Source organism: Cetorhinus maximus, chromosome 11 (genome assembly GCF_964194155.1).
Source record: "Cetorhinus maximus chromosome 11, sCetMax3.hap1.1, whole genome shotgun sequence".
Lineage (NCBI taxonomy): Eukaryota > Metazoa > Chordata > Chondrichthyes > Lamniformes > Cetorhinidae > Cetorhinus > Cetorhinus maximus.
Window position 1 is genome coordinate 91,373,457 of NC_135889.1, and position 23,351 is coordinate 91,396,807.

The following is a 23,351-nucleotide window of genomic DNA, read 5'->3' on the forward strand; positions in this document are numbered from 1 at the left end:
CCGCAGGGACGCGATGTACAAGCCTCTAGATAAAGGGGGAAAAAACGTGCCCAACATCGCCCTCATACTGATGGCCACCTTTGTGTGTGGCTGCATCAAGCGGTGCGTAGACCCTCAGCACGCAAACACCAAGTGTCACTACGTGCTGAGGTTCTACCTGTCCCCGGTGTTGCGAAGGATGGGTCTGGCCACGCTGCCGCGGAACGCTCCAAGTAGTTGGACCGTGCCGTACCACCTGTCCCTCGTGGAAAAATTTATGCAGAAAAACACCTTTGACCACAAGTCCATCAGGCAGTGGTCAGCACGTAACATCCTAGAGGCCCTGAGGGAAAAGGAGAGGGTGGACCCTGTGGGATGGTTCCCCGAGCAGACTGTCAAAGTCATTTGGCAGAATGCCTCATCGCCAGAACTTTCCAACAAGCACCAAGACGTGGCTTGGCTGGTGGTGAGAAAGGCCCTCCCCGTCAGATCCTTCCTACACGCCAGGAGTCTCACCCGCTCTGCACGTTGCCCTCGAGGTGGCTGTGGTGGGGACGAGACCGTTGTTCACCTCCTTATGGATTGTGCCTTTGCAAAGAAAGTCTGGAGAGAGATGCAGTGGTTGCTGTCGAGGTTCATCCCGAGCAGTTCTGTGACACAGGACTCTGTGCTCTACGGGCTGTTCCCAGGGACACACACCGAGACAAACATCAACTGCAGCTGGAGGATCATCAACTCGGTGAAAGACGCGCTTTGGTCTGCCCGAAACTTGTTGGTCTTCCAGCACAAAGAGTTGTCCCCGACCGATTGTTGCGGACTGGCACAATCCAAAGTCCAGGACTACGTGCTGAGGGACGCACTAAAGCTTGGGGCAGCTGCCGCAAAGGCGCAATGGGGAAGGGTCGCTGTCTAAGACCTTTCTGCCACAGCGCACCGAGAGACTGGGAACTGTTTAGAGCCCCTCGGGCTGTACAGCTCAAAATGAAAGGCTGTAAATGATTGTAATATTGTTTGTACTGATGCACCTGGTGATACATTTTGTAAAAGTTTAACCTGGATTGTACCCTTGTAATGGTGTTTTTGAAATGGTTTGGAATGTGATTGAAGATATTTTATGAATAAAGTATATTTTTGCAAAAAAAAAAAGAGGCTAGGAATTCTTTGGCGAGTAGCTCATCTCCTGCCTCCCCAAAGCCTGTCCACCAGCTACAAGGCACAAGTCAGAAGTGTGATGGAATACTCTCCCCTTGCCTGGATGAGTGCAGCTCCCACAACACTCAAGAAGCTTGACACCATCCAGGACAAAGCAGCCCCCTTGATTGGCACCCCATCCACAAACACTGACTCCCTCCACCACTGGCACACAATGGCAACAGTGAGTACCATCTACAAGTTGTGCTGCAGGAACTCACCAAGCCTCCTTGGACAGTACCTTCCAAACCCATGGCCACTACCATCTAGAAGGACAAGGGCAGCAGATACATGGGAACATCACCACCTGGAAGTTCCCCTCCAAGACACTCACAATCCTGACTTGGAAATATATCACCCTTCACTGTCACTTGGTCAAAATCCTGGAACTCCCTAACAGCACTGTGGGTGTACCTACACCACATGGACTGCAGCTGTTCAGCAGTTCAAGAAGGCAGCTCACCACCAACTTCTCAAGGGCAGTTGGGGATGGGCGATAAATGCTGGTCTAGCCAGCAATGCTCAAATCCCATGAACGAATAAAAAAAATATTGTGATATGTAGATCTTGCTTGGTCTGTCTACATTTGAGAATTAGGGATCTCACTGTATGAATCATTCGTTTAGCTAGGATGTTAAGATTTAGGGTAATGAGGAGGAGTAGTGTAATCAATATTCCACCTCTCACGCATATCCTGAAATGACCTACCAATAAATTGTGGACCATTATCCATAATGATGTCTCTAGGCACACCAAATAAACTGAAAATAGCACTTAGATTGTGCGTAACAGCTGTGCTTGACATATTGTGCAATTGTCGAGTAATGGGGTACTTGTTAAAGTAGTCGACAGTGACGAAGAAGTCACTTCCATGGACATCAAAAAGGTCAGATGCGATTTTGGACCAAGGATGGGTAGGACTTTCATGTGGAAAACATATTTCAAGGGAACAATCTCAAAGACAGCAAAGAAATAAAACTAAAATTTGGTCTGTGGGTTCTCCTGCTGCTTCAGTGAGTTCACTTACTGAGTAGTTAAGCTATAGAAACTAGGAAAGCCCATAGTTAAATCCTGGATTTGTACTGAGTTAGCTGATCTCAGCTGAAGTTTCAATCCAGTGCAGATGAAATATTGTCTTTTTATTGATTGTAAGGGTCTAAATGAAATTATTAAGGCTTTCATCTTTGTTCTTAGCAGGTAAAGGCCCACAGCACAAAACTATCCAGAATTCAGAACAAAATGAGATAGATTAAACTGATTATAGTGATAGCTGGTGGCGCATATGGGAAATTTCACGGTGATATTTTAGTGGATTCTATTTTCTGTTGTCTGGATAATTAACGTTGTTGGGTCTGAGTAAAGAGAAGTTTTGCTCAAATGTTATTTTTTATTATTTGTTCATGGGATGTGGGCATCACTGGCTAGGCCAGCATTTATTGCCCATCCCTAATTGGCCTTGAGAAGGTGGTGGTGAGCTGCCTTCTTCAACCGCTGCAGTTTACAGAAACCCCACCCTTCTGCTGGTACAATGGTCTTCTTCGCAACCTCAAATCTAAGGATCACAGGTTTCAATCCACATCCTGATTATTTACTGTGGACCAAGCCTCTAAACTTAAACCTCAACAAAGATCGCTAAGGTACTGCTACCTGGATGATGATGATGATGACAATGAGGAAGAGAATGTTGAGGATAATGTTGCACAGGAATCCTAGAAGCAAGATTTTGTCTCACATTCCTTTGCCATGACCTCCTTGATCTCACCCCATGCCACTTGCTTTCTAATTCCCATGTACCAGCTCAGATAGTTTCACCCCGTGGAACTTTGATCATGTAAGTGAGGGTTAGTTGATTCACAGAGCATGAGGAAGCCAGAGATCAGCAGCTTTAAGGATGTGCCATATTTCCAGAGGAGACCAAGGAGAATGCTGCTCAGGGCTTCAGAGCAGAGTGACCTAGGCTTTGTCTCAGAAATGTATTTACTTCTTCATAGTCATTTGGTAGTGCAGAGCTTGAGTATTGCCGATAAAAGATACATGCTGTTGAAGCTTTTCATCTTTCACTCATCAGGACAGACACACGAATATCAATTGTAAAGGGAAGAACAATTTATACTGCGTGAGAAGAGTGCTAAGTGGTAGGCAAGTGGACTCTGATTGGTAGAGGCATTGCCATGGAGAATGTACAAGGGAACAGTTAACTGCCAAGCTTTTGTTTAAATTCAAACCAGGCAGGTCAAATCTAATTGGTCAAGACATTGCCATGGAGAATGAACCAGAGGATGGCTGTCCCCAAGCTTTTGTTTAGTTGAAAAGGGCTCAATGCTCCTCCTGTCTGCAAAGGACAGGGCCCTGTGCTTGAATGTACGTAGCTTCTAGCATGCACGTGAGCCACACTGGAAGCCCAGTTGGTGATGCTAAATTGATTTTCAGTGTAATTCCTAGCACAATCAGAATTGTTTAGCAAGTATTGTCCAATCGCGGAATCACATCTAACGTTGGACTCTATGTTTTGAGTTTTGCAAGCACAGGCTGGTTGGGTACGCTGAGTTCCTTGCCTATTGCGAACAGCCAGAGGGACATGCTGTTTGATATAATTCACCAGTCACTGTGACATTCTGCCTATCACACAAATGAGTAATGTGGTATCTGAATTTCAGTGCTAGTGTGATGCCAGGTATGTAGGCCGTATGTCCCAATGACTGGCAGATCATATCAAACAGCATATCCCTTCAGCTGTTCGCAATAGGAAAAGTACTGACTGTACCCAACCAGCCCATGCTTGCAAAACTCAAAGCATAGGGTCCAACGTTAGATACGATTCTGCAATTGGACAACACTTGCTAAACAATTCTGATTGTGCTAAGAATTACATTGAAAATCAATTTAAGATCACCAATCTGGCTTGAAGTGTGATTTACTTATGAGATCTATAAGCTACATATATTCACACACAGGCCCTGTCCTTTCCAGACAGAAGGAGCATGTCCCTACATTGTGCCTTTTTCAACTAAACAAAAGCTTGGGGGACAGCCATTCCTTGGTTCATTCCCCATGGCAATGCTTTGACCAGTCAGAGCTGACCTGCTTGGTTTGAATTTAAAAAGCTTGGCAGTTAATGGTTCCCTGGTGCATTGTCCATGACAATGCCTCTACCAGGGCCCACTTGCCAACCAATCAGCACTCTCTTCTCATGCAGTATAAATTGTTGTTCCCTTTCCAATTGGTATTTGTGTGTCTGTCCTGATGAGTGCAAGGCGAAAAGCTTTGATACCATGTCCCTTTTTTCAGCAATGTACTTCCTTCCTTTTCCAATAGATTTTTCCCAAGATGAGGTCAGGGCAAGCAGCAACACAGGTCCTGGCATATCACAACAGCTGTCTAGATTGCACAGCAACATTTTGCTTGAACAGTCCAAACAAGCTGACCATTGCTTTAGCATCTCATGGTGTGCTCAACAGGAACTCAGGTGGTGGTATGGGCTTCATTGTGTTTCTGCATCACTTGTTGGGGTTGAGCTTTCTAACTTCAGCTGTGATGCATGGCTGTAAAGAACATCAGCCATCCATTCCCTGGACAACAACAAGATGTATACAGTTCTGCCTATCATACAAATCAGTAATGTGGTATCTGAATTTCAGTGCTGGTGTGATGCCAGGTATGTAGGCCGTCCATCCCAATGACTGGCGGATTGTATCAAACAGCATATCCCTTCAGCTGTACGCAACAGGAAAAGTACTGACTGTACCCAACCAGCCCATGCTTGCAAAACTCAAAGCATAGGGTCCGACGTTAAATGTGATTCCGCAATTGGACAACACTTGCTAAACAATTCTGATTGTGCTTGGAATTACACTGAAAATCAATTTAAGATCACCAGTCGGGCTTGCAGTGTGACTTACGAGATCTAAAAGCTATATATATTCACACACAGGGCCCTGTCCTTTCCAGGCAGAAGGGGCATATCCCTACATTGTGCCTTTTTCAACTAAGCAAAAGCTTTAATGTGGAACACCATCTCAAGATGATTCACAAAGACATAAGAATACCCTCATGGGTCATCCTTGAATAAATGACATTAACAGTTGCAGACATGAACCACTTGAGTATTTATAGAGTGGTATGCATTGGGGTTGACATGTGGAGCTCTGTTGACTAGCTCAATTCCATCTATAAAACCGTGGACTCTTGGTAAGTCTGCCAGTTTATATTTTTTTATTGACCTCTCAAGTTGATAAAGCTATTTGATATGGCTTTATTAGTCACTTGCTCTATACAGACATTAAGTATAAATTTGGCTTATCTGGCAGATGACACCTGCGATAGCCTGGAAGGATTCTGTTGCACTGAAGCTTAATATCTGTTATCCAGGTGGGACATAAGATGCTTTTTCCAAATATAGCTTGCATTATTTGAAGAAATAAATGAATGAAATTGAAAGAATGAATGAATAGCGCTTGGGAGATTGTGGTTTAAAGCTAATATCACTGGAGTAGTAATCCAGAGGCCCAGGCTAATGCTCTTGGGAGATGGGTTCAAATCCCACCTTGGCAGATGGTGGAATTTGAATCAATTAGTAAATCCACAACAAGGTGGTTGACACTTAACTGCTCTCTGAAATGGCCTAGCAAGCCGTTCAGTTCAAGGTCAATTAGGGATGGGCAACAAATGCCAGCCTTGCCACTGATGCCCACATCCCATGAAAGAATTAAAAAGACCTGGGACCAGGCACATGCCCAGCAGCACAAAAATGGCCCACCAAGGGGTTAGGCCTAATATATAACCTGTACCAATGAACACATGCTTTTATTGTGTGAATTTTCTCAATTGCTTTATAAAGAGGGACAAATGTCACACTGTAGAATATTTTCAGAGGCGGACCCTGGCATCCTCTGCCTCCGTCCCCATCGCACCACTCCCTCAATTGCAGCAACCTCGGTCTCATTTTGTGGTCTCTAGAAGTCATCCAAGATGCGCCCATTGTAGTGCAGACACCTGCCAAGATTATTAAATGAGAAACTTCCCCTTGACCCAAGAGTGAATAGCAATGAAGGTTCCTGTGGGGAAATTCTGGCACTTATGCTGGGATAAACGGCCCACAAATTGCTGCACATTGAAATGTGTGTGCCTTTGTTCATATCCATCACTATCAAAGAAATTAATTCAAAACTCAATAAACTGTCCCATGAGAAGAATTGCATTATATTTAAAATTAGGATACTTCACCATAATTTTAATGCTGGATTTCATATTTGAGTTCAGCTGACAACATTTGGTAGATTATGGTGTATCATCCTGAATCTTTCAAATAGACTGAAATCCTGTAATCATTGAATGGCCAGAAGCTGTTGGGAAGGCAGTTAGAGTTTTAGTAATATGATAATATAATATTAAAAGGAGTTTTATGAGAAGCAATATAAATAAAGTGGTACAACTTTAAAGGTATAGCAGTAACAGAGGGAGCTGGGGGTTCTCATACACAAATCTTTGAACATATGCAGATCTCTGAAGGTGGAAGGAAAAGCTGATAAGGCTGCTAAAAAAAGAAAATAGGATTCTTGCGTTATAATTATAGGCATGGAGTACAAAAGCAAAGAAGTTATAGTGAACCTAGTATATAACCTGTACCAATGAACACATGCTTTTATTGTGTGAATTTTCTCAATTGCTTTATAAAGAGGGACAAATGTCACACTGTAGAATGTTTTCAGAGAGGGACCCTGGAATCCTCTGCTTAGAATCCTTTTCCTCAGCTAGAGTATTGTGTCTAATGCTGGGCACCACACTTTAAGAAGGATGTCAAGCTCTTAGAAAAGATGCAGACAAGATTACTTGCCACTTATCAGCCCATGCCTGAATATTGTCGTCTTCGTACGTATGGACATAGACTGCTTCAGTATCTGAGTCACCGTGAATGGTGCAGAACATTATGCAATCATCAGCGAACATCCCCACTTCTGACCTTATGATGGAGGGAAGGTCATTGAGGAAGCAGCTGAAGATGGTTGGGCCTAGGACACTACTCTGAGGAACTCCTGCAGCTATGTCTCAGGACTGAGATGATTGACCTCCAACAACCACAACCATCTTCCTCCGTGCTAGGTATGACTACAAACAGCAGGGAGTTTTCCCCCTGATTCCAATGACTCTAGCTTTGCTAGGACTCCTTGATGCCACACTCGGCCTAAGGCAGTCAGTCACTCACCTCACCTCCTCTTTTGTCCATGTTTGGACTAAGGCTGTAACGAGGTCAGGAGCTGAGTGGCGCTGGCGGAATCCAAACAAAGCGTCAGTGAGCGTTTTGAAGATAATGGGGCAAAGGAAGTAATATTGAGCGATATCTTTATTTTACGCTGAGTCATTTATTTGCCTTCCGGACTACAGATCCCAGCATGCATTGCACCCGGTCTCTCGGTGACGTATCAACGGGCCGCTACCGTCATTTCCGGTGATTGTGTACGCACACGCTGGCGGGACGCATGCGCCTTGTGCGACGCTGGGAGTTGGTCGCGGTGTCGGCTCAATGGCAGCTTCAGCCGCATCGTCGAAATGGTATTTCACCCGGGAACAGCTGGAGAGTACGCCATCCCGGCGGTGCGGGATCGACACCGACAAGGAGCTGTCGTACCGGCAGCAGGCCGCCAACCTAGTCCAGGACATGGGTCAGCGGCTCAACGTGTATCCTTCCCGTGCGGGAGATGAAACAGTTTCTAGGAATGTCCGGGGAGAGGGAGCGGGAGGCCTACCCGGCTCGGCCCGGCCTGGCCTGACATGGCGGTGCCGGGCCGCGCCGGCCGGCCTGCGGGCGGGCGGGCGGGGAGGGTAGGCCTAAGGGAAGGCGGCCGCCTAAGCAGGAGCAGTCCCTTTGCTGTGTATTTAAAGATGTTAGCGATGCGCTGAGAAGCGGCTCCGGAGCCCCGAGTCCGGCCGCTTGTCTTTTGTAGTCGGCGTTTTGGCGGCGCCGCGTTTGTTGCAGTTTCCCGCTGAGAAAGCGGGACGTTTCCTGGACCCCGGGGGCCTGTGGGACTCGAATTTAGGGAAGGTGGGGTGGGGGGAGGGAATCGCCTCCCGTATGAAAAAACGGTCCGTTTTCTCGCATTTTCAGCTCGGCAATTGGAACAAACGCGTGGAGAGGCCCGCAGGATGGATCTGGAACAGGCGGTGCAACAGGGCACAAAAGACAACATGGCTGCCGGGAGCAGACCGGCAATCCTGTTAATGGCGCCACGCTTTAAAGTCACACGACCCTGATCGATAAGAAAACAAAATCCCACACGGTTTCTCACCCGTAGTTTTATCTTTGCAGGCTCGTTCATAATGCCAAATGTAAAGCGGAGATCCGTTTTGAATTGCGCCGTAAGGATTGTAGTCATATCTGATGAGGGAGGGAAATAATTATTTTCTGGGGCGTTTAGATGTGAAATGCAAGCTATCCAAGCTAATGAGTTGCCGATTCAACTGCGTCGTTCGACATAGTTTATGCTTAGCTATTTCCGAGTTGCTGACTAATCCGCCAATCGGTTTGATTTTTTTTTGTTGTTGTAATGTTCTGTGTAACTTGGAACATGAAGAAACACTGGGGTTGTAAAAAGGCCCGAAGGCCTTAGCATTAGTGACATGCAGTATTCGATTATTTTTAAATTAATTAGAATAGCGTTTAGCAGAGTAGAAAAATACTGTTCTAATCATTGTGAAAAATCTTACCTCTAGCTCTTGTATTACTAAAACCCATCTGTCCTTTTTTTTAAAAAAAAAAGTGACACTGTCTTTGCCACAGACATAGTATGAGATGGCTTAGAACCAAAGGATGATACAGCCTGTGCTAGCTCTTTGGTAGAGCTATCTAATTAATCCTGCTTCTTGCTGTTTCCCCATTGTTAGGAAAGGAATGAACCATGTTGCTGTTCATAATGTAGCCTATGACAAATGAGATTCCTATATGTTAATCTGAGTAATGTTTCATGATATTGGGTGAAGCAATCTGTGGGTAAGTAGAGAGGTGACTGGCTGGTTCTTTTGTTTTTGTTGAAAGTGACATATCTAAAAACATTAATTTTGAGTAAATTTAAATATATATATATAGTAAGGATTTTAGTGACATAGTTATGAACAGTCAGTATGATCCAAGTCATCAGGGATTGGAAATCATAATGTAATTCCTGCCAAGTTTTGATGAGGACAAGGCTGTTTTGTGTTCAGATGGCCCTTTACTTTCATAATGGGGCTAGAATTTATATACGCAAAATATCTTTTGCTTAAATTGACTTTTGAACCTTTGAGCTGACTTGCCTATTTCGCAAGACTGAACACTTAAATTAATTTCCTATTCCTGCCTTCACTCAATCCTACAGGAGTAAATTGTGAGGGTCTCCTTTATCGTAGTGCATTCTTATTGCTACACAACTGCATGTATTTTATTTAAATTTGGTGTATTCCAATTCCATAATGACGAAGATTATGAAGCAGTATCGTACAGACCCAGCTACTTTTTGATTTCTTTCTCTTTCTGTAAAAGATTTCCATCCAATCCAAAGACCTAGATCGTTTCATATCAAGACTTAATTAACACCAGTGTCTTGCTGAACGCTCCGCAGATAAGATTGAATTGTCATGTTCCATGTAGCAGTCAGTTTCCACCAGAGCTTATTTTAGTGCTGCTGAACTAACCAATTATATGTTAGAATCTTGGATGGGGGCGTGGTGCCTTAGTTGATCTATTGCAAAAACTATCGAAAAAGCTAATTTATAACGGTACTGTGGGTTGGAAACCAAGGCCTCCCAGAGTAAATTTATTGATTGCAAATATTTCTGAGGCTACCACAACTGTTTCCTTTAGGACTGGAAACAGTGCAATTCAGAATGGTGTCAATTCAAGTTCAAGAGTTAAAGAAAGACTTATTTTCTGTTGCTTTCTATGATGAAATTGATTTTTTTTCTGGTCTATAATTATTTTCCAATGAATTATATTTCATCAATACCTCATTTTGGTTATGTTTTAAGCAAAAAATTTTAACATGCTTTCTTAATGTCCGTAGGGTATACTTTCCTTGACATACATTTTAGCTCCCAATTGACCATCAACACTGCAATTGTTTATATGCACAGATTTTATATGCAACATTCTTTCACAAGGTTTCATAGAAATGTAAGTGTTTTTATTTTTTTTTGCTGTTGGCAGAATTTGGTAGCGCAATTGATTAATTGATTGTAGGCCTGATATTGGAAGAACAAGTGAAGACTATGGAAATTTGAGATTAATTGCAGTTTTAGTTTTGCAACAAGTACTTTGATTTTATAACAAAAATAGCTGGAAAAACTCAGCAGGTCTGACAGCAGCTGCGGAGAGGAATGCAGTTAACATTTCGAGTCCGTATGACTCTTCACCAGAACTAAGGAAAAATAGAGAAGAGGTGGTTTAAGGGGGGATGGGACAGGTAGATCTGTATAGAGGGCCAGTGATAAGTGGAGATTGCCAAAAGATGTCATAGACAAAAGGAAAAAGAGGTGTTAACGGTGGTGATTATTAGCTAAGAAATGTGCTAATGGTGACATTAAGCAGGACGAGCAAGTGACAGATAGCCCTCGTGGGGGTGGGTGGGGGGGAAGGGACTGAAATAGGCTAAAAGGTAGAGCTAAAACAATGGATTACATTGAAATTTAAAAATAATGGAAATAGGTCTGTCTGCAAGCATGGCCCAGACCCCCCTGTCGCTTGCCATTTCAATACACCGCCCTGCTCTGATGCCCACATTAGCTAAAGAATGTCTGTTGATGGTGGCTATATTAGCTAAGGAATGTCAACATTAGCATATTCATTAGCTATTATCACCACCATCAACACCCCTTTGTCCTTTTGTCTATGACATCTTTGGCAATCTCTTCTTTGCCTCCACCTATCACTGGCCCACTATCCAGCTCTACCTGTCCCACCCCCTCAACCAGCTTATATTTCACCTCATTTTTATATTTCCATAGTTCTGATGGAGTCATACGGACACGAAACATTAACTGTATTCCTCTCCGCAGATGCTGTCAGACCTGCTGAGTTTTTCCAGCTGTTTTTGTTTTAGATTTCCAGCATCTGCAATATTTTGCTTTTATTGAAGTTATTAGTTTGATTATTGAGACTAAATTATAATGTAATCCACAAAAGCGTGGGAATTGAAACACCTTTGCCTGTAATTCAATGGTGTTTAAAATTCATGCTCCAAAGGCAAAATGGCTTATTTTCTTTTAAATAGCACTAAGTGCTGCATAGCCAAATATAAGCTGAAAAATTGCACCACGTGAAAACAAACTACCATGTTATGTTATCTGGAATTTGGGAGCAATGCTAGTGGTATTGATTTAAGAGCAGTAACATTTTAATTAAAGTGCACAGTAATGTTTAGGTAGTTAACGTAATGAGGCTGAATCAAAATTTTGTATATGTTTTTTGTTAGGTACTAATTTTTTATTCAAGCATTTAACATTTGAAAATTCTTAACAGGTAATTTCCCCTGCTGCTTTGTTCTTGGCTGCAAAAGTAGAGGAACAGCCGCGTAAACTTGAACATGTCATAAAGGTGGTACATGCCTGCTTGAACCCTCAAGAACAGCCACTAGATGTTAAGAGTGATGTAAGTTGTAAATATGGCAACATGACATTTAGGATACATAAACCCAATTTGATTTGCAAATTTTACCTTGAGTGTAAAAGTAATTTTGCTAGTTATTCCTGAGTACAAATACAAATTTTCATTGCTATAGCTAAATGAAATCTAACACAAACTTTGCAAAACTATATTTTCGCTACTACTTGTACAAAAGGGTTGACACTTGAGGGATAATGTTTATAAAGGGATGAGATTGTTTGCTTTAGATTCCACTGTACAAATTAGTTTCTAATATATATTCTTTAAACTGCAGGCATATCTTCAACAGGCCCAAGACCTGGTCATACTTGAAAGTATAATACTGCAAACCTTGGGTAAGTTGGAATAGGGGCAAGATTACAATGACATACTGTGTTTTGAAGGGAAAAGCATTTAACTACACAGATGCTAGAGCAATGTATTCTAGACTGTCGAAATGCTTTACACAGTGCACACACATTCTCAGTCTTTGAATTTTGCATGTTGTTTCCTGTTCTCTGGTGAATTATGTCATTTCAAGTTAGGCTTCATTCAGTAATGGTTTCTACACTGAGGTTTTCTTTTTTGTTCTTGGTTTGTGGATAACTCTTAGGGCTGCATGTTTTTTGCCTATCCGTCCGGAACAGGAGTAGTCAGTGATATTAAAGATGGAGGGAAACAAGTGCTCGAAATTTCAGGAGGTCTGGCAGCACCTGGAGAGCGAAACAGTTAACTGTTCTGAAGAAGAATCATGTTTAATGCTGTTAGTCTCTCCAGAGATGCTGCCAGATCTGCTGAGTTTATCCAGCATTTGTAGTGTTTTGCTTCTGTTATAGGGATGGATGGAAATTTATTATTCTATTGGTAGCAGGTTTTTGTGATGTTCACTTAACAGGAAGTGGAATAATGTACTGTTCTACAAAAGGAGTGTCACACCATGCAGTGCTCTAATTTCTGGTAAAGTGCATTTGTGCTTATTGAGCTTTCATTATCTCAGTAAGGCTATTCAGTTTAGTTAGTGATCCTTAAACCAACTAGAGATTATTTGGTGATGGAAATTTGAAAATTTTCAGATACTTTTAATTTTCTTGCCACAAGCTGGAAGATACCAGCATGAATTGGAAAGTGTCTTTTTTCCTTTAATATTTCTGCCACTTGAAAGTGTCCTCATCTCTACCTCTTTTTCTTAATTTCTTCCTTGCTTTTGTTAGTGTTGTTGGGAAGATGATTCTCGGCTAGGTAGAGGGTGCAAATACAGCCTTGTTTGCTTCCAACCCTTCATGTTGTCTTGCCTTCCATGAAGCTTGTTGCAACCTGTAGTAATTTTCTATTATGCCACTAGCCCCTAAACCTACCACCCCATTGCTGTACGGGCTTCCTTTTAAACAGGTAGTTCAAATCCATGTATGTTGGAAGCTGTCTCCCATCCCACTTTTTGCTGAGGGTGGAAGGCAAAAGATGAAAGATACTTGACTGCCACTCTATTACTGTGAAATCCCTATTGCCTGTGCTCCCCTTCATCCTTCAGCATATTCACTCTGGTACCCTTCATTACTGGATTTCCTACAATTTGAGTATCTCCTCCCATTGCCCTGAGCCAACTATCACTGCTCCTCAGTTAGCTCCAATTTACTCCTGTAATACCCTCATCCATTGCTACTCTTCTGGTTTGAGTCCTACAAAGAATTAAAGTTTTTTTAAAAATAAATTGCAGGATATTATCCATAATGTATTTCTGGAAAAAACTTATTCAAGAAACATTGAAGTCTGTTGAACAAAGTTTGACAAGTTGACTAGTCATTGGCGTGTAGCAGCTTATAAATGATCATAACTTACTGCTGCCAGAAGTTGGCTAGGGTTACTTGAGTGAAAATATTACATATCCACTTTTGGAAAGTAAGTTATTTTCTATTTCTACTGTTGACTTTAATGAAAATTTTTACTGCTTCAATCCTCCTATTTTCCATTTTCTCATTTTGACTGCTGTCTATTTTTCTGGATCCTGTCAGTTTAGACCACAGCGCCCATTCACCCACACTATTTGCATGGAATTGATGACTTGTGGTGAATCCTTGTGCTCGTGAAGGTGTTTTGAGATCTTTCAACAGAATTTTTGGGTCGAACTAAAATTACAGTTTTTCTCTTTATAAGTTGTATTTTCCCTGCTAATCTGATCCTTCTAATACTTTTGAAAACCTTCAGTGATTTTTGCTTTGTTGCTGCTTCCAGTTTTGTAGGCAGTGATTGTATCCATTGTTATTCATGGGGTCTTTGTGTAAAATGGCTACTGTATTTCTCTGCATAAGCCAGTGTATTTTTTTTTTAAAAAACAATTCGTTGTACTTGGTGTTTATTCAATGATACAGCGTTGTATCAATGCAAAGTGCTTTCTTTCTCAGTTAACAACAGTATTGACACTCATACACAGAGGACAGCAATTTACTTAATGGTTCTGATTTTCTACACTACCATCATTGCCGCTTGTAGTATTTTCTGGATCAATCGGTTTTGAAGCTTGCAAGTACTGCCCTACTTCCAGCAGAATGGTTCTGCTAGTCTAGATTCTGGCTTCAAATATTTATGGATCCTTCTGAGTGACAGATGCCTGCATTGTCTTCACTGCACAACTTTTAGATGTACAAATTTTGTCCTGAACTCTACAAAGGGGCATACCTTTCTTTTATTTTTCTGTACTCTTCTGTCAAATGAATTGACTACTTTTGTGGGTAGCCTGCACTGACATTGATCACCAAGCAGTAATTTCCCAAGTCGCCATTATTCACAATGAGTTTCTAGCTATTCTGTTGCATTGCATGGGACATGAGTCAAATCTATTGCCCTTTTCTCATCTGAAGTTAATAAATTTTTATTATGCGTAGCTAGGTAGTGTCCAGGAACCTATCTAATCAAGGGAGCATTAAGGCCAGTTGTATCGTAGCAAGGCACCGGTCTTAAACCATTCTATTGAAAGCATGTTGGTTCATCTGGAGTTGAAATATGTATCTTGTCACTTGTACAAATGTGAAAGTGTCAGTTTCAACTTAAAAGTCACAATGTCTCTACTTATGCTGACAGGAAAGTATTCCACACTTATACAACTGATTTGCAGGTAACTGCACAATATTATGCAGATGAATATCTGTTTCTATAGGAGCTTCCACAAGGAGTTCCCAGCACTGTAACCTAGAATAGCGAAGTATTTTCTGGCAGATCAAGGCCAATCTTTGCAGTTATGGCTGATGACATCCTGGTTTATCTAAAAGCACTATAGTAAGGCTCTCATTGGAAGAATAATTGAACACAATATTGGTGTGTTGCTGGTGTTTGGAGAAGCCTGAGGGTGTACAGTGTAGATCCTAGCTCGTGTCTTGTGGATTATGGCTGCAGGCAGCATAACTTTGCCTGAAAAAGAGGCCTCATCATGAACCCTTGATGTTCATGGCTTCCCTGTCACCAAGGTAATTAGCAAAGGAAACACCAGCAGCCTGAAATGAATATGAGAAACAACCTGCTCTGGGTTATAAGAATTGTTCTTGCCACTTCTGTATATCTCTCTGCATCAACATCTGGCCAGAGTATTAATACACCTGACTACATCTTAACCACCCTTACAGAAGCAAATATGTTGTGATCTATCAATCTTTATCTCTACTCAACTTGAGTTCATATGCATGCAACTTGATGAAAGCAAGTTCCAAGACTTTGGACAAATGTCTTTGTTTCAATGATTGTTTTAATGTTAAATCATATTAAGTATTCACCTAGTACCTAGTACCCCTCACCATGGTGTTTCTGCAGTGTGTGGGGGATTACATGCCTGGTGGAGTCTTCATCCTTCAGATGCCCATTCTATGCCTATCATATTTTTCATAAATGGGATGTGTACATCTCTTGCAAGACTGGTATTTTATTGCCCATCTTTAGTTACCCTTGAGTAGTTAGTGGGCTGCCTTGAACTGCTGCAGTGGTGAAGATACACCCACCTAATAGCATTGTGGGACTATCATCCATAAACTCAATCTGGGTATAGTCGGGGAGAAAGGTCAGTGTTCAGTAGCTTTGAATGAGAATGAGCTGGTGCATTGTTGCAAGTCTTAGACAGTGCTTGAGTGGGCCTATATGCAAAATTGCCTATCTGCAAAATCTTGCTATTTTCATGTATATAGTATGTTCTCACCTAGTGCCCAACTTGGTCTGCTTTTTTCTAATTAGTTTTATTTTAATATCCTTTAACTGTAAATGTTTGAATTTAATCACTGTCTACTTTTCAGTTGAGGGCTGGTGATTTTTATTCCATACCTCTTTTAAAAGTGTATATATTCCTATTGTGATATTGTCTTTGTAAATGAATTGGGACTAATTTAACTGATTTAATTTTGCAGGTTTTGAGATTACTATAGAGCACCCTCATACTGATGTGGTGAAATGTACCCAGTTAGTGAGAGGTGAGTCTTTTGTGTTTAATAGTAAATATACATTGGACACAACTAAAGTTCTGTATAATTATTCAATGAAGCACAGTGAATAATGATTACAACCACTAAATTTGGTGAATGATGTCCAAAGATATTAAACTTTTGTCTTTGGTTTTTCCTTCAGCTAATTCTTGTTTATTTTTGTTACAGCAAGCAAGGATTTGGCACAGACATCCTATTTCATGGCTACCAACAGGTTGTTATCCTGACCCTCTTTGTTGCACAGTTTCAGGCACACTATTGCTTCCCTTACTGCAGGGCCCCCTAACAAGTGTCTCAAGCCCTTGTTGCAACAGAGAAATGTCCTTTCATCTGCAGTGATGGTATCTCTCTGTTTGCAGTGCGGTGTACTGTACAAGGGTGTTTTGGGCACTAAGGGGTTAAATGCACAATGAGAAGTGTAGTGGTGCTCTCTGGTTACATTAACTCGATTCTGAGTGCATAACTCTAAAAATTGGTAGCCTGAATAGCAACTAAAGATTACAAAGAGATAAACTTAACCTAGAATTCACAAGCATTATGGTAAGTATAAAAGCATTTAACATTTTTACACTTCTCGTTGAATTGCAAAATTTAATTTTTTCAACATTAATTTGACTTTTGCTAACAACATTTTGATGATTTCAGATTAAAACATTACAGCACATTTTAAGAACTGCAAGTTGTTGGGTTGTACTTCCAGTTTCAATGGAAATTATTCAGTGGCCTCCTAAAACTAACTGGAGGCACCAAATGTGGGTAATAGAAATGTTGATGTTGGAATTCTGTAGCCAAAATTTAATCAAATATCATTTTAATTAGTTTATAGGGTATAGCACTCAAAACATTTTGTTCAATTTGGTAATTAAGTTATTAGCTAAATTGAGATTATTGTTGATATCAAGCACACCCATATCACCAGATAGCTGCTCATTGATAGTAACAACTTATATAACATACTGAAGTTGCATAAAATATGGTTTGGAATGGAAAGAATGTAAAAACTAGAACAGATCCTGTATTTTGCTGCTGTTGTAGGGTCTGGATTTTATGCAAACCCACATTCAAAGAAAAGTATAAACAACCAATGCACATTGATTTAATTATAATTATATCTCTGTTGAATTAATGCCTGAACTTCCAAAAATATTTGACCATAACGATTTTCCTTACTAGATAGCTATTCCAAACTTCAGTGGGGATGCAGGTTGAGTGCAAGGAATTGGCACTTTTTTGCCAGGACAAACTTGCTAAAGATCACTTTATACTTCTTGAACATTGCTACTAAGAATAATATAATTTACCACCACTGTTAAATGTTGAGTTGTTCATGACCAGATTTTTTTTTTGCCTTGCAAACATTTTGAAAAGGATTTCTTAAAGCTTAAACTACCTAGTAAGGAACATGGTGGATAGTAGCTTGACAAAAATTTTCATTAAGCCAATGTACAATGGTATATATACTACCTCCATTGGGCGTGTATTTGCAACATGTTCGTCCATATGCTATCTGGAGTAAACCCATTTTCAGCTTTGTGCTGGAAGTCTGACCCACCTTCTGCAGATATTGATGTCTTATCTTTTCACTCAACAACTAAATAAGCTTCCTGTTTTTGTCTCTTTTTTTGTATTTTTTTTTCATGATCCATCGATCATCAATATTCTCCACTGCAGTTTGCACCTGACAACATTTTGCTTGCAGTACAAACCTACTGTGATAGCATGCGTGTGTATTCATCTGGCTTGCAAGTGGTCCAACTGGGAAATACCTGTATCCACAGATGGCAAACATTGGTGGGAATATGTGGATCCATCTGTAACTCTGGAATTACTTGATGGTTAGTTGTAAATTTGTAGATAAAACTAGATTTACAGTCTTTATGTTGTAAAACAAAGCTATGTAGTGAAACAGTAATGTTTTGCACTAGAAAAAGTGCAGTGAAGTAATTTTATGCTGTTATGGAAAGTGTGCTGAGCTATCACAGCCCTTGATAATGCACACTACATGTCTCCCTTTCTCACCCTAATCATTCTTAACAGTGATGAGGAAAATCTGTAACATATGTTACCAGAGTGGCTTAGGAAGAAGATCCAAAATGGCACACTTGTGGTGGAGCACAGAAAGTCTCTCCTTAGAAGTTTTGTTTTATTTTAGAGAATATAGAGTATTTTGTACAGAAAATTTACATTTCTCTAAATTATGCATTTTACTTATTTTCTAGCACTTCCACACGGGTGAAATTCATAAAGCAACCTTGTGGAATATTTCCCAGAATTGCACAAATCACGTGGTAGTCTGAGAATAGTATATTGCCTTCTTATATGTCTCCTACTAGATATTCCATAAGGATTTGATGATTAATGGCAAACTTGTAAAATGGGACAAGTTGAATCTCCTTTCAAAATTAGTCTTCAAAAATTAACATTGGATTCTGTTACTGGTATAATACTAAGTCCCCATTTAAAAGATGCAGTGGCATGTCTAATTTCCTGTTGTGTAGTCCTTATAGCTGGAAACTCTTGAAATTGTGAACATCAGTCAGTAAGCTTTTCCAAAAATAATTGTACCTAACGTAATTTACCACAATCACATTCTTAGTTTTTTTTAAAAGTATTTTATGTCTAAAGGAATATGAATTGTTGTCAGAACCATCTTTTTATGGCTTAACTTTTACTTTGAATTTTATTTGCAGAGTTAACACATGAATTTCTGCAAATACTAGAGAAAACTCCAAGCAGATTGAAGAGGATACGAAACTGGCGGGTAAAGCTTTTAATTTGTAATGTTGACTTAATTTGTATCATTTTGTTTACTGTTGTAAGTATTAGCTTCATTTTGGTTTCCTTCCTTCATAGGCTAATCAGGCTGCAAAGAAACCAAAAATAGATGGCCAGATAGCTGATAATGTTCTTCCTGGTTCGTCTGGGCCCCATGAATCTACGTGTTCTGTTGGTGGTGATCCTGCTTCAAGTGCAAATTTTCCTAAATCCAATTCCACAACTGCCCTACCTGCATCATTGAACTCTAGTAATATTTCAATTCCAGCGCATGCCCCTGAAATGATGGCTACTACATCATTCAGTTCTACCTCCCAACAAGAGTGGCCTCAGCATCCACACCAGAACATGGAACAAGCTCATTCTCACAAACAAGATTTATCAGTACCTGTCAACAAAAATGACATGATCTGCATTCAGCAGTCAACTTCTGGACAGTTAGCTCAAAGCCATCATCGATCTGAAAAAGGTTCAGGGCATTCATCAAGTAAACATGAGCATCTTAAATCTGGTAATGGCAAACATCATGGATTCCCCCTTCCATCTGTACCAGCTCCTCAAAAATTAGCTTTGGACAGATATAGAGAGAAATTTGCTGCAGAGCTTGCAGTACAGAAACGCAAACTAGAAACACTGGAGTCTGATGTGAAAGAACAATATGCCTCTGCTGCTCAAGCCCTGGTAGAACAACAGAAGAAACGTGTACCAGCACAGCAGCAAATTCAGCATAATAGTAATGCTGTGGCTTCACCAATTAAGATGAAAATCCCGATTTCATCAGAAAAATTAGAGAGACATACAGCAGATAAAAAGGAAAAGGGTTTGCTTAAATTAAGGATACCCATACCACCCACAGAAAAGGCTTCTAAGGATGAGCTAAAAATGAAAATTAAAGTTCCCTCCTCTGAAAGACATAGCTCCTCAGATGAGGGCAGTGGTAAGAGCAAGCACACAAGTCCACATGCAGGGAAGGAACATAAGGAGAAACGCAAGGACCATTCTTCTCACCATCATCATCATAGTAGCAGCCACAAGTATTCGCATAGCAGCAGCAGTAGTGGGAGTAGTAAACACGGTATTGATGGATCGAAAGGAGGAACTTTGCGGAGTCCCGTAGGTCTGAGCAGTGATGGCACTTCCACTGGCTCCAGCTCTTCACGCAAGAGGGCGCACGCCAGTGATACCTCTCACAACCACCATCCCAAAATGAGCAAAACCTCCAAGACAGCAGGTACTTCATCTAGCTCTTCTTCCTCTTCCTCTTCTTCTTCCTCCTCTGTGAAGCAGTATATATACCCTTACAACTTAATTCTTAACCTTCCCTCCTCCCCTCCTCCCACTGTCACATACCAGGTGGGCTATGGACAACTCAGCACCCTCATGAAACTGGATAGGAAACCTACAGAGGCCAACGGTCACAACACCAATCCAGAATACAATGCAAACAGCCAGCACATGGACTACAAAGATACTTACGATATGCTGGAGTCACTCTTAAGTGCCCAAGGAGTGAACATGTAGCCGTAATTCGCAGCCTGTGTTTGAAGTTGGAATTCTACTCCCTCTTAATCCAGCTGTGACAAAGGTCATTGCTGCCACTGCTTCCATCAGATCTGAACGCTGCTTCCCCATTCTCCACTTTGAAAAGGAGATTAGCGTAAGCATAATCAGAGGTGAATGTTGAAAGGGTTGTGCTCTACATAATACATATAGTATTATTGCATACTGTAACTTCTAGCATGAAATGTGCATATTTAATTTTGCCGATATTTCAGCAATTGAAAATTAAAGATGGCAGACTGCTGCTTGTGAAGGTTTAATGCCTAATGTGTTGTGCACACTGATGATGTGGCAGTTTATGTTGGTTTTGCAATCTGTCAAAGCCCATGTTCATATTGCCACATGTTCCAAAAGAGTGCAATTTTTTTCAAATTTCATTTTTGTCCTTTTATTGTATGGTGATTTTGCATGTTTCTAGGACAAAAGGGATGTAAAATGGACATTAGAGACAACTGTATTAGTTTACCAGAAAGTGGAGAAAAATGTACATACATTTTTGTATGTTTAGATGTACTATGAATACTCAGGTTTGGAGCTGCTTGTAAGTATAAAAAGTTTAAAAAAAGAGAGAGAGGTTTACATATGACTGACTTTGCTATAAAGTGCATTTAACAATTTTCATGGCTTGTTGAAGTAATTTACCCAGGCACCGTGCTGTTTCTTGATTACATTGGGTTATTAATGTAACATTTAAAAAAAATTGTCGAGACTCATGTAGGAGAGAAGTTAAGTCACAAGTATAATAGCTGTATTTTTTTAGGTTAGCTCTTTAAGTATTACTTTAAATACATCTTAATCTACAGGGATCAAAGTGTCAATCAGAATCTTAACTTTCCAGCTTCTGTATGCTTGGATTATAAAGTAAAAGGAACAAGTTACTGTTAATGATGTAATTTTTTTTCCCCAGGCATATATATAGGTTTGCAGTCAACTACACAAGTAAGGACATCTTAAAAAGGTATTATCTGACCTTTATGGCTGATAGAAGCACCAAAATAGTACTGTTGAAAATTATACCATACATCTTAATTATTGTAGTTACAGAAAACACTAACTATTTTGTGTGTGGGGACAACGCAAGAATAACCTGCGAGGCAGCCTAGTCTTAAGAACTGCACAGTGTAATTTTGGTCTTAAGTATTTGAGACTAAAGCATTCTTCGAGCCATAATAGTAATGTGAAAAATTGCTGTCACTGGTCAGATATTACCTTCTTAACATTGAAAATTTCTTAGTTGAATTCATCAATAAATGTGATAGCTATTCAAGTTGTTTCTTGGAGTCTTTTTTTTGCTCTGTCGCGATTAATGCTGCATCATTCAAATAAAACTGTATAAGCTTTGAAAAGTATTTTGAGCCTAATGTAGCAGTTAATGAAACATTAGCTTGAAATGAAGACTGCTGTTTAGCTACAAATTTTCTAATATATAACTGAAACATTTTGCTCTTATCACCATACTGCATTGAATTATTTCTAAACCAACAATTCAGGTTGGTATCTGCTCATACTGCACTTTAGATACTTGCTAATAGAAGCATAGACTGTTTGGCTGAAACATTCCTTGTGTTTTAGAGTTTCCAACTTTTATCGCATTCTATTTTTTGATATTGAAAGCCAATATCCCCCTTTCAATTTCAACTACTTTGCTGTATATTTCTCCTAATGGAATATTAACCGTTAACTGAGTATTCCATTAGTACCTGATACCAAGGATCTTACTGTACTTTTCCAAATATAATACTCGCTACAATTTTCATGAAGTCAAATTTTCTGAACGGCAAGCCCTCAAACCCATGCAAAATTTACAATGCTCGGGTCAATTGAATGAGCCAACAGTATTTATTGATCAATTGAACGTAGTATGTGACATGCAGACAAGTTTCTCAGGGCAGCAATAAATCATCTGACAGGTCCTCCATAGTTTGCTCATAGGCTTCCCTTGGGAGTATGCTTAAAATTGGAACAGTTTCCTTCCAGGAGCAAACGCATTAACGTGCAAAGTGTAGCACCTATCAAATCAGTCAGCTTAGCTGAGATTGCTTACTAAGTGTACTTTCATTAATAACAATTGCCTATCATGAACCACCTTGTATAAGACTAATAATTTGAGTTTAAAATTTTAACCGTTAACATGGCGGAGAAAGGAGAGAGCTACACAGCAGCCTTCAAACTTAAGGTGAAAGAAGTTGCTGAAAACCATGGTAACACAGCAGCAGCTATACATGCATTATTACTCACATACATCCAGAAAATATATTCTTAACTAGCTGCAAGACAACTCCTTTAGATTTGTTAACTATAATATGCACCCTAAGGAAAAATATGTATTCAGAAAGTTAGTCGTTATAACTTTTATGACTTCACAAACCATGTTACAACAAGATTTTGTTATTTTTTATTTTATTTTATTTTCCTTCCTCGTATGGGCACGTGTGAATGCTTTAGCCTGTATTGATGTATTATATTTTCAGATAGTTATGTATGGACTTCAAAACCCTGGACAAACGTGCACAAAAGCTGTTAACTGTCTTCAAACTAGAATAATATCTAAACATTACTTTTTAAATTGTTTCATATTAAATTTTACTGGCTTTGCCCTATTTATAGTCAAATAAACTTACACTTGCATTCAGGTGTTCACTTAAGATAGATTTTGTTTCTTCCTGGTTTTGACGGCAACTGATGCTTCCCAGTATTCAAACTTCTTGCCAATTTAAGATCTTTGATTGAAAGCAAATATCTTTCAACAAGAAGATGAACATTAGTGTGAAAAATACCTC

General features: G+C 40.2%; 1 protein-coding gene and 1 long non-coding RNA gene across 4 annotated transcripts; one reads left to right on the top strand and one right to left on the bottom strand.

Moving 5' to 3' along the window:
- Positions 1-5,179: 5,179 nt before the first annotated feature.
- On the bottom strand, positions 5,180-7,508 carry LOC144686769 (uncharacterized). Its single transcript, XR_013577986.1, has 3 exons — positions 7,373-7,508; positions 6,603-6,703; positions 5,180-6,162 (listed from the first exon to the last, which is right to left on the bottom strand). It is a non-coding gene; the product is annotated as an uncharacterized LOC144686769 (long non-coding RNA).
- Positions 7,509-7,638: 130 nt separating this feature from the next.
- On the top strand, positions 7,639-21,838 carry ccnt2a (cyclin T2a). 3 transcript variants are annotated; one of them, XM_078552413.1, is made up of 10 exons: positions 7,639-7,845; positions 10,231-10,312; positions 11,657-11,785; positions 12,075-12,135; positions 16,162-16,224; positions 16,405-16,450; positions 17,908-18,071; positions 18,927-18,997; positions 19,090-20,242; positions 20,365-21,838. In XM_078552413.1, the coding sequence occupies exons 1-10, from the start codon at positions 7,691-7,693 to the stop codon at positions 20,403-20,405; spliced, it is 1,965 nt and encodes a 654-aa protein (XP_078408539.1). In that variant the 5' UTR covers positions 7,639-7,690; the 3' UTR covers positions 20,406-21,838. The 3 variants fall into 3 exon arrangements, 2 of the variants coding, with proteins under 2 accessions (XP_078408539.1, XP_078408538.1); XM_078552412.1 differs by having other exon boundaries at positions 19,090-21,838; XR_013577985.1 differs by lacking the exons at positions 18,927-18,997; positions 19,090-20,242; positions 20,365-21,838 and having other exon boundaries at positions 16,405-16,776; positions 17,908-18,046.
- Positions 21,839-23,351: the final 1,513 nt, after the last annotated feature.

Bases quoted from the DNA above. Each gene is read 5' to 3' on its own strand.
- ccnt2a (XM_078552412.1), top strand. From the start codon at position 7,691: ATGGCAGCTTCAGCCGCATCGTCGAAATGGTATTTCACCCGGGAACAG. The intron at 18,072-18,926 runs GTTAGTTGTAAA...TTTTATTTGCAG, and splicing joins AACTCTGGAATTACTTGATG to AGTTAACACATGAATTTCTG. The intron at 18,998-19,089 runs GTAAAGCTTTTA...CTTCCTTCATAG, and splicing joins AGAGGATACGAAACTGGCGG to GCTAATCAGGCTGCAAAGAA.